Below are 12,189 nucleotides of genomic sequence, written 5' to 3' on the forward strand. Positions count from 1 at the left end.
ATCAGTGTCACTATTTTTGATAAATCAGTAAAAATCGGTATTCATTTTTTAAAGATTTTTTTTAATGTGGTCTACTTGTAAAGTGTTTACTGAATTTGTCTTACATTTCTTGGTCTTTTTTGGCTAAGAGGCATGTGCTACCTTATCTCCCTGATCAGGGAACGAACCCCCACCCTCTACATTGGAAGACAAAGTCTTAACCACTGGACCCCCAGGGAAGTTCCAGTATTAATTTTTAACATCTTAGAACACAATTACCATATTTTTAATATCCTAAGTGACACAATGGACAATTCCTATAAAGCATTTCTGCTGCTTACTAAAGTACAATATTAGTCTCAAGGCAAAGTCTTGTATGAATGAGTTTTGTGGTGAATTACCCAATTTTTTTATAAAATAATTTTTTTTTTTTTTACTTAAAAGGATGCTTTTTATAGAATGGTTATTCAGGCTTGGGTATTTGGCAAATATTTCCTCAAAAGTGAATGAAATGAACCTATCACCCCAAATAAAACACCTTAACAATGTTTATTGCTGATGATAAATTTCACATATTTAAGAGAAAATTTAGAATTTTGGAAAATCTGCGAACAGAATCATGATAACATGGTAGTCACATATACTAATTTCACCAATCCTTATAGAAGACTATTCTATGAAGATTGATGAAATTAGTGTATGTGAATTGCATTATATATTGATCTATCTCAACATCTGGAAGATCTTCATAACTCAATGAATTCATATTTTCCAGATGACTAATCTATGTTGCTACAAAATCATGCATGAGAAAATGATCTATTAAAAGTGCAAGATAGACCAATGGGTTTTAGTGTCACAAAGAGCCAAAAGGGCATTGATATGGTTTTCAATTCTAGTTTGCAAATAGGAAACTAACACTGATGGAATTTTACTGTAGTATCAAGGAAGACTGTCCACAGTTATCTAAAAGGGCTATTGAAATACTACTCCTTTTATAGTCAGTCAAGATTTTCTTCAAATATTTCTGATAAACCCAACATGCTGCAACAGATTGCATGCAGATGTTGATATAATTATCTAGCAAGTTTTTTTTTCCACTGAAGAAAATACTGAAGAAATTTGCAAAAATATAAAGCAATTGCATTCATTTTACTCAATTATTTTTGTCTTGAAAAATATAATTTTCTATTAAAAGTGTTCCTTACATTAATGTCTTCAGTTTATTAAAATGATTTAAAATGAGTTAATAATACATAATTTAACATTGTCTTAGTTTTAGTTTCTACTGCACTGATTATGAATAGATATAATTTAAATAAGCTAAAGATATTTGAGACCATTAATAATTTTTAATAGAGTAAAGGTATTCTAAGAACAAAAAGTTTGATAGTCTATATCCTAATTTATTCTCTCACTCTTTTCTCTTTGTCTCTTCCCACCCACATACACACAGGCACATACACACACACAGATGCATACTCTTATTCTCTACCTCCCCCAACTCCTGGACAATTACCAGTACTATAACAGTATTCTAAAACTAAATTATTGGCTTAATATCATGTTTTTAATATCCAAAACTTCTTGGCCATTTCCATAACTCTTTTGATTCTGAACTTACTTTTATATTCTGAAATGTTTATTTTAAAAAATCAATATTGGTACCATATTGTGATAGTCAAGGAAAACTTGGCTTTTAATTGGAATTGTTTTATTTATATCTTAGGTTTTACCTTAGAAATATATATATATAAGAGAGAATTAGCATATATCTATATAAGATATACAAAGCAAAAATATGTAATTTGCTTGTTCATTTCAATCTTTTTTTAGTTACCTATAAATTTTGAAATTTAAGTTAAAATAGAACCCTAGATTTTCCCATGGAAATGGTACTTATCAAATCAGTGCCCATGTTACACTTTGTCTTTTTATGAGCATATTAATAATCAGCTTAGGAACTACTTGAAATCATGAATCATCCCATTTAATTTTTGTATATATTTTCTGTACAAAGTGTTGGATATTTGATATATATTTTATGAATTTCTCAACTTTTATTAGTCTCTAAGTAAAATTTTAATTTCATGCACAATTAAGGGCAAACATGAATATATTTATACTGATATTGTAATGATTTGGAGAATTTTTTAAAGATAGTGTCATTAGATCAGAAGTTTGAATTAACTTGTATCAAATTAGCATAAATAATAGTAGTTAAAAGATTTAAATTTTGATAACCCACTATTTAGTTGCATTTTTCTATGTTTCTTCATTTGTGTTTGCAGAGGATTTCTATCTGCAGCTTTACAACCTAAAAATAAATAAAGCAATATATTATACAGCAGGGACAAGGATAGATATAAAACAGTATTTTTACATCCTGTTTTGTATCACTTTACAGTATCATCAGTTGGCTTTTGTTCAGGTTTATATAAGCTAAAATACACAAAAGTTTACTTGAATGCTAGTCTTTATTCCTAGTAAAAGCCAAGTCTGATGTACACAGCTGTGTTGAAAAGAACAGTATTGTTTATAATGGAATGTTTTAGATATTCAAAGTGCTTTGGCATTTTAATAGAAATGTTCTCTTTGGAAAAGTTTACACATTTTTTGAAAATAATTATTGATGTAAAGTGAATTCTAATTATCAAACAGACAAGTCATTTGTGGGCTTATTACAGCAAGCTATAAAAAAGAAATAAAAATCATTCATAACAACCAGGTGTATAAAATTACATATAATCTCAATAAGCTACTCTGGTAATATACTTTAATTAACCAAATCAAATAGAAAATATTGTGTAAAATAATGAAACATGTCCAAAAAGAAACTGAGAGCCTACCTGTTGTTCCTATGCTAGGTAAATAAAAAATGCCTTACAGGGTTTGGAAAATAGAATTTTAGGGGCTCAAGGAAAAGAAACTAATCCATATTTCCTTTAACTTCCTTTGTATATATTAGTATTTTTATTGTCCTTCACACTGATGAAACTATGGATGAAATCTATGCAATTGAGTTAGAATTATATACACTATATAATAATGACACTGCATTTAAAATTTTATAATTATATTTTTATATAAACTTTTCTTCTTAATTTTCAATAACTTGCCAAAAATGGCACTGAAGCAGTTTCTGAACGCCAACTCTCCAAATGAGTGAAAGTGAAAGTTGCTCAGTTGTGTGCAATTTTTTGCGATCCCATGGACTCTACAGTCCATGGAATTCTCCAAGCCAGAATACTGGAGTGGGTAGCCGTTCCCTTCTCCAGGGGATCTTCCCAACCTGGGGATCAGACCCAGGTCTACCACATCTCAGGAGGATTCTTTACCAGCTGAGCCACAAGGGAAGTCCCTCCAAATGAGTAATTGCTATTTAATTTTTCAGTGAGAAAGCCAACCTAAAGTAACAATCTTTGTTGATGCTTGCTCAGATCAGGTGGACCAAAACAGCAGGAAGTGCCTCTGACAGATTCCAAGACTCAAGTGTCTTCAACGAGACTTTGAGGATTACAAATATTCAGCGACACCAAGGAGGCCGATATTACTGTAAAGCAGAGAATGGCCTGGGGTCCCCAGCGATAAAGTCAATCAGAGTGGATGTGTACTGTAAGTAAATGTCCCAGAAATCTATAATTAAGTCAACTGCAGATATGTTTTGTCCTACAGCTATTTTTATTGTTACATCTATTGAGAAAGACTAGAGTTTGCTCAAAAAAATAGAGTTATATTTAGTTGAGAATGACAAGTTTTAAGGTTAAGATAGCTCATTTAGCATATTTCCTGTAGAATCTCCATTAGAAATTTTCATAGTTTTTATTATTAAATAATATATATTAATTATAGAACATTTAAGAGTTAGATTAATAAAAAATAAGTATCACTGGAAATCCTATTAATGACTATTAATGTTGAATGTATATACTTTTTATTTCTATATTTAAGTATATAAATGCATATTTATATTTGTATAAAGAAAAAACATGCTGTGGATATGGTGATTGGTTTTGTTAACCTATGTGAATTTCAGTTATTTTGTAAAATGCACTTCATGAGTGAAGTTACTTGAACTGGCTTGTACAAGGCCAAAATCTCTGTGTAGACTGTTTTGATCCAATTCGGTTAAAAGTAATCAGTACCTAGGGCAATGCTAAGCCTCCTGGAATGTGTTTGTTGATTTATTTTTGCTTTTGGTCTCATTTTTCTGCTCTTGGCTGTTAGTGAATATATTTAAAGTCCCTTTGGTCTCAATACTGTCTTCCCCACCAAAAGAAATTAAGGGCCTAGCCTACATTCAGTTCAGTTTTTTCTATAGGTTTCTATTGCTCCATTGTCTTTTTTTCAAATACTTACATTTTATTTGTTAACTCTTTAGTGTTATTATAAAAATATGTTTATTTTTAGTGATTCAGATATAAGTAACAAGTGAGGAGTTTTCATTTTTTTACCCACCTTTCATTCTTTCCTTTTTTTTTTTTTTTCTTTCAATGTAGGGTATAGTTGCATAGTTAGGAAAGCGATTAGAATTATATGTGGTTGATCAGATCCTATGCTGCATCTCATGTAATTGTTCAGGTGACTAAGAAATGAGTGACAGGGCTGCATTTGTGATTCACCTTCCACATTCAGGAGATTTCACTGTTCATGGAAAGGATGAAAGAGAAGAAGCCCAAGCCCCAGTCTCTCTAGCAATTCCCGGACCTTCAGGCATGACCTGGAATAACTCAGGCATCTGTATCCCAGAGGCTGCTTTCCTCCTGTTCTTATGGGCCTTCTGGTTGGCCTTGCCTATATGTTTCTGAACAGTATATCCTCTGCCCACCCCTACCCCCAATCAAATATTTATGGTAATATATACTTTTAAAAAAGACTATGTATAATGTTTTGTTCATATATCATTTTAAATGGCACTAAATTCAATTTAAATGTGTCAATACTTCTATAACTTTTAGAAAGAACATACATGTGCTTTTTGTTATAATTATGGTCATGAAGTTTTATAATACACAACTTTGATACCTTAGATACAATTCTAAAATCTAAAAAGTTCTGATGATTGAATGGATGTGTTTTGTTAAATTTTATTGGTAACTTTTTGCAGCAAAAGCTGATGAGAACTAGTTTGGTGGTGACATCTAACCTGAAATGACTTGAATGCAAAAATAGAAAATACTTTATCTTCTTTATTTACCCTACTTCATCTGAATAATCATATGTTTTGCTCTGGAAATAATGTGTTTGATTACACAGTATTGCCACAGAGCCTGCTGGGTGTGTTATGTAAAACATGGAATATGTACTGTAATATCTTCCTAAAATCTGAAATACTCAGAAAGACATTTCCCTAAGGTTTTGAATAAGAGATTGTGAGTTGTGTTCCCACTGCAATACATTTGATAAAACAATAAGATTGTATTGCTGGATTAAAAATCTAATACAAGAGAGAAATGGCATTTTAAAAGACTTTTGAAAAAGAAGTTTCTTTTCTCTTCTTACTGCAAAGCCTTTGCAGCATTTTTGTGGATGATTCTCCCTCTTTTCTATTTGCTCAGGGCCCTGCTATCCAGAGTTAGCTGTGCCACAGGATCTCAGTTCACACTGCATACTTGGGGGAAACTGACAGCACAAGGCACCTCATTTCCCCAAGCCCTGTTAGTCTTTTAAGGCCGGTGTCACCTTCCAGGAAACCATGCTAGAAGGTGCTAGTTCTATTACCTTCTTCTTTGACCTACTTTGGGATTTTTTTCCCACACAACCTGAACTTCACAAACATTTCATTCTTTGTTGTGTAAGTGAAATGTCATGGTGATGCATACCATAGTGGAGTACTACTTTCAATGTGTTTTTGATGATAAGGATTTAATAGAAGGCTGTCTAAAATTATATTAATTGAGACAATAACATGTATTCAGAGAATAATGTGTAAACTAGTAGTCCATTCATATGGACTCTAGGAATAAATGTGACAGGTCTTTTGGGGAATCTATGTTTTATATATAATCTATGTGTTCTATATATAACAGTTTTTAGACTCAAGTATGAACTGAACTGAACTGAATGTTTTCTTTACATGAATATTTATTCTTTAAAACCTCCCCTATCATTGTCAATAGGAACATGAGTAACGTATTAGTGCTGGATTGAAACTTGACAATCTTGATATCTAAAATTGGTTTATAGTCTTAAGATTCATCTATTATTTGGACTTTGGTTTGATGTCAGACTGGTTGATTGACTAGAAATTTATTTTTATAAACCATAAACAAGTGAGCAACTTTATTTCAGGTGCTTTTACCTTAAATAATTTTGAAAATGCTAAAACTCTAGGATTAATTTTTTTTTCACACTTTAAGCCATAGTTTTAGGATCGTCAATGCACTGCAGTTTTCTATTTCTTTTTCTAAACTGGTTCATCCACATTGGTAGAACTTGAAATAGTATAGGCATAGAATGCAAAATAATCTGCAGGTTAGGATCATGTTTGCAACAGCCAGCTGAGGGAGACTATGGCTTAGATTTAACGAAAATTCTAATAAATGGCATTAGAATTTAGCCTTGAGTTTCTCATGATAGTTTGTCTTTTAAAAATCTTCCATAAAGCATTAATTTTATAGCCATCCTGGAGAGGTTTCATAACACAAAAATGTATATCTGTCATTAAACCCCATTCGATGATTGTAAGTTTCTAGATTTTATGGCTAATACCATCCTAAAATAAAACTTATTTTGATAAGGAAATTTATTTTCTGAAGAGAAACCTGCCACAATGCTGATTGATATAAAATGAGGTGATTTTATTATATAGGAATATAAAAATATTTGTAACACTGTATTAATATTTTGATCAATTTGGGAAGATTTTTTAATTTGAATTAACAATTCCTTCCCACATAATTTTCTAAAATGTCTTGTAGTAATTGGACCTCGTAGGTTCCATAAAGAAACTACTAAATGTACTATTATTATTCTCTGTGCTGTTTCAATCCAGAAAATAGTTTACTCAGTGCTACTGTTTGGAGAAGATAAGAAGATATACCTGTTTTTCAGTTTATCATGACCTGTGATTCTTTGTGTAAGAACTATAAAAGCATTTCAAAATGAATATAATTTCTTTAAAAAGTATATTTATAAACAAGCAGATTTCATAACCAGATAACTTATATTTAAAAAAGAAATCTTACCTAGTTATTTATACAAATATTTCTGATCAAAAGCTGCTCAATTACAATTCTTCATTTGCTGGTAAATAGCTTCTGAGGGTATGAATACTAACAGCTATATGTTTAAGAGAAAATAAAGAGTGAGTTCTACTTAAACCTACTGTTTTCAAAATATTCATTCTTTCTGTCTTCTCCCTGAAACTATGCTAAAACAATAATAAAGGAATAAAACAATAACCAAACATGCGAACAGTGATGGAGTGGAAGAGAAGAGATGACAGAAAAACAATTTTATAGGAAAGGAATCAGATCAGGGAATGACCACTGTTCAATATACTGAAGAAAGCTTGAATTAAAGCTGTCAGTATGGAGGATAAAACGGGGCACAGAATTATAGAATCCTTAAAAAACTCAGGAATTGGAGACATCACTTAGCTTTTAGAGCGTATTTAAGTCTAAATACAAGTGGTTTAAAATCTATATATGAAGAGTTACATTCCCAGATCTTTCACATTTCACACAGTTCAACACCAAACTACCTCTGTTCTCTTACCAACTTCCTAGTTAAATCTCTACAGATGACTAGAAATTTATTTTTGTGAGATGTTCAGCCAGAGAAACTTTGAACTAGAAATGTGAAATCATCTAAAACAAAAGACAATATATTCTTCAATTAGAGTTATTAGATGTAATTTTATATACTCTTCACAACCCCTTCTCACACTTGGTTCTGAGAATGCCTTTCTGGAGGAATTTTGTAGAACCTATCTAGTAAAACTGATGAACTCTGGAGAAACAGCTATAGATCCTGACAAGGTGATCCTTGGTGAAACAGCCCTGCTAATACACTCACGGTGAAGGCCACTGTTGATCAACAGAGGTACCAATAAGCTGTTTTATAACTGAGTCTTAGGTGTGAGTATACCAGATGACCAAACATTTGAGCCAATCATCTAAAAAATAATAAGGAAACCAAGAAAAAGAAATAGGAAAAAAACTCAGGAAACGAAAATGCTGTAGGGAGCAGAACTACAAAATAAAATGCAGTTATTGATATTTTTAATTAGTATTCCTAGAGAAAAAGGGGAATGTTGCAATCGTATAACAAGAATAGGAAAATAGAAACAAGGAATTTTCAGAGGACATCAATGAACTCTTAGAATATTAAAAATGTTAATATATGAAATCAGTGAAAGGGGTAGAAAATAAAGCTGAAGAAATCTTACAGAGGATAAAATAAAATTTAACAATCAAAGGGATAGAAGAAGGAGAAGATAATAAAATTAGAGAATTTGTCCAACTAATTTAACATTTGAATAGAATTCCAAAAGATAAAATAGAGATTAAGAAATTATTTTCTAAAAAATAAAAAACTGTATCATATTTAGACAAATGTTTTCAATTACGAAGCTCCCACTAGGTTTCTAGCACATAGAGTAAGCAAGATCTGCACCACAACTCATTCACTTGCAATTTAAAACACTAGGGAAAAAAATGAAGATCTTAAACATTTCCAGTGAATTTTTCATTTTTTTTCCCATAATTATCATATATCAAGAATTAGGAATCAAAATGACGTAGTAAAAGTCAAGAAGCTAGGAGATGTCTGAGTAAAACTTTTGAAATTCTGAAGGAAAACTATTTTCAAACTAGAATTTTCCACCCAACAAGACATATTTTTTCAGGTAATAAAGAAGAAAGATATTTTTAGATTTCCAAATTTTTTCTGCTATGTTCCTTTTCTTTCAACACTATTTTAATGAATGTTCTACCAAAACTAATTTAAAATATAGGATATTGTATATAAGAGAGTATAGAGTGGACTCCCAAAATGATATTGAAGCAAAACACCATGATGATAGCTGTGCCGTGGAACTCAAGAACATTCAAGACAGACTGAAGCTGTCATAAGAGCTTTCATGAAGGTTGTCTTCATAAAATAGATGCAACTGGTGGATTATCTGATGTATTAGAGAAGGAGTCTACACTTCTCATAGAAAACTTGATAATATAGTAATGATGGGTGTGTACATGTTTGAAGAAACAACTTGTGGGTGTTATTAATGAACACAAAAAAGTTATTTGAAATGAATTGTAATTGAAATATATTACAAGGTTCAACTCTGAAGATATACTTGTGTAGTCAGTGGTAACAATAGCAGTTGACTTAACAAGTAGGATATAAATATAAGGAATATGGAGAAGGAGGAAAGGCGGTTTAAGAGAGAGAAAAACTTCTCTCAACAGGTAGAAATCAGTAAGCCAATGTGAAAATGGAATAAAGAATCTGTAAATAGCAATTAAACATCTATAAATATGAAAGCAAAACCAAGAATGGTTACAAGATGCATTAGAAAAGGTTGCCTTGGGGTATCAGAAATATTTGAGGTTGTGATTTAAATACTTATTTGACTTTCTAACCTATGTGCATGTATAATTTGATAACTTTCAATTCAAAAAACATAGATTTGAAGATTTTGCCTTGCAGGCCTTGTTATTAAGCTCCTAGTAGTGAAAACTAATCTCATTCCAAATTTTATCAGAAGATTGTTGTCAATTCTAATTATATTTATACTTTTTAATTCTCCATAAGAATTAATGCTTTTGATATTTTAAAAATTAATTTATTTTTTATTGAAGGATAATTTCCTTACAGAATTTTGCTGTTTTCTGTCAAACCTCAACATGAATCAGCCATAGGTATACATATATCCCCTCCCTTTTGAAACTCCTTCCCATCTCCCTCCCCATCCTCTAGGTTGATACAGAGCCCCTGTTTGAGTTTCCTGAGCAATACAGTAAATTCCCATTGGCTATCTATTTTACATATGGTAATGTAAGTTCCCATGTTACTCTTTCCATACATCTTACCCTCTCCTCCCCTCTCAATCTAGAAAAATGGTACTGAAGAATTTATTTACAGGGCAATAGTGGAGAAACAGACACAGAGAATTGACGTTCTTTGCTATTTGACGCCAATAAAGTTGACTGAAAAGCTTTAAGAAAAGAACAGATGATAGCATAGGGAACGTTGCTGCCACATTCTAACTAATCCCCCCCTACCAAAAAAAAAAAAAATTGATAGAGTAGAACTGTTTCACTACCATTTGTTTACTGGTGGCTTAGGATGAAACATTTACAAAGTAAAGTTTGACCCTTCTTCATGCAGCAAATATTTGAGAGACTATTCAAAATATAATTCCATTAAATTTTGTGAAGCTAAAAAGGTATTTATTAATATTATAATTTGTACCTTCATTGAGTTTGAAGTACTTAAGTAGACAACATGAAATATATAGTTAATTTAAATGGGACATAAATTATAAGCAAGAAAATAAATAACATGCATAATACCACATAACATGAATGGTGTGTCAAACGGCACAGAAAATGTAGAGTGAAATGTTACTGTGGCCTCTGATCATAAAATAAGTAGCTTGAAGGATGGGGTTTGATATGCATTTCTGCATGTCTTTTGGCATGTTTTGTCCTGAACTTTCTTTTTCAAGGATGTTTGTGTAGCAGACAGCCTTAGATGTTAGAGATTGTGTCTGCCTCCAGGTCTGAAGGAAGATTTGCTTCCTGATCAGGATATTGAAGGCAATGTCTCCCTTAGGGGCAAAGATTAGTCAGGTTTGCTAGCAGGACCTTTTAAAGATCAGAAGTTTCCTAAACTCAGAATTCCTTAATTGTGTCACAAACTGGTACAACATTTATCTAGACTCCTCTCACATTGCTCCTATTGAAATTGAGAGAGAGAACTTATAAAGACATGAGGCTTATCTGAGACTTTTTTCTGACCCAGGAGTCATCTTCTGTCAGCTTACATGAAGTTGTGAAAAACTAATTGTTAGCTAGTAAATTGAGAAAATATACAACTCTTCAGAGTTCTTGACACAATAGATTTAAATAAGTAGAGGGGAAAGCCAATGATATTCCTTAATGAGTGAGCAGTCTGATTAGAAATACAGAAGACAGAACTGTGCTTGGGGGAACAGTGACTCAAATGGTGGGTTTAGAAGAAAGCAAGCTTCATTTGCAAAGTGGTCTGTCATATTGTGTTAAGATTTTACTGCTAATGTTTTCAGATGATATGAATGACCATCTGCTGTTTATGTGAAATGTAAAATGAAGAAATTATCATTTTAGGACTTCAGAATTACTGATGAGAGTCAGCATTCTCCTAATACTAATACTGGTTCATTTGTCCTAAGAAGCAATGGTCACTCAAAAGGCAGTATCCGTCTTTGGAGGAAGAGAGCATGGTCTGTGTAAAAAAAAAAAAAAGTAGATTCACAGAATTTTGAAGTTCTCATACTGAAATAAATATTACTTTGAGATTCTTAAGGGCATTTAAACAATTTTTTGAGAATATGTTTCTGTAATTCTTTCACTTATTCTCAGCCATGACTATATTGCTCACAGGGTAATGGAGGTCATACAACTTTAAAGGTTAGGGTTTGATTAAAACTTATTTTTAAATCAGAAAGAAATTAGATTCAGAGGCATTAGCTTAATAAGTTTTCATCTGTGCAGCCACTGTTCACACATAAGGCAAATCTTTTCCAATATCTATTAAACATTCTGTAAGCCTTCTTATTTCTGAACATACTACCGATTTTCATTTCACTTAGGTAGATTGTTGCATTTCATTATATTCAGAACAAGTGACAAACTTTTTTGTCCTTGTCTGTTAGATTTGTTTTACCTGAGAAAATAATGGGAAATTAGGATGACATGTTATTAATTTATTCTTCAAATACAATTTACCTGTGTTAGAAAGAATGATAAACTTCACAGTTAAAAAATATTGACAGTGAGTTATTTGAGTTTATTTTCATTAGACTCGTCAACATGACTTCTGGACAACAAAGTTTAGAAAGAGGTCTACAACAACTAATGGGGATTCTGGTATCAAGACAAACTCTGGAAGAAAAATAATGTCTTAAGTCAATCTCATTAAACATAATTGTCTTAGCACCACCCCCTTTCCCAAAACATCAGCCTTGGATTTGGAAGGTCTTAATGATGTTTGATGTGGTAA

General features: G+C 31.7%; 1 protein-coding gene across 1 annotated transcript in view; it reads left to right on the forward strand.

Annotated features, from left to right (window-relative positions):
* Positions 1-12,189, forward strand: part of MDGA2 (MAM domain containing glycosylphosphatidylinositol anchor 2) — a 962,529-nt gene that overhangs the window by 496,124 nt on the left and 454,216 nt on the right. Inside the window, exon 3 of the mRNA XM_055436380.2 lies at positions 3,420-3,594. Within this exon, the coding sequence (XP_055292355.1) occupies positions 3,420-3,594 (175 nt within the window). The remainder of the gene's footprint in view (positions 1-3,419; positions 3,595-12,189) is intronic.

This window comes from Moschus berezovskii, chromosome 9 (assembly GCF_049115385.1).
Source record: "Moschus berezovskii isolate FMDL1 chromosome 9, NW_MosBer_1.0, whole genome shotgun sequence".
Lineage (NCBI taxonomy): Eukaryota > Metazoa > Chordata > Mammalia > Artiodactyla > Moschidae > Moschus > Moschus berezovskii.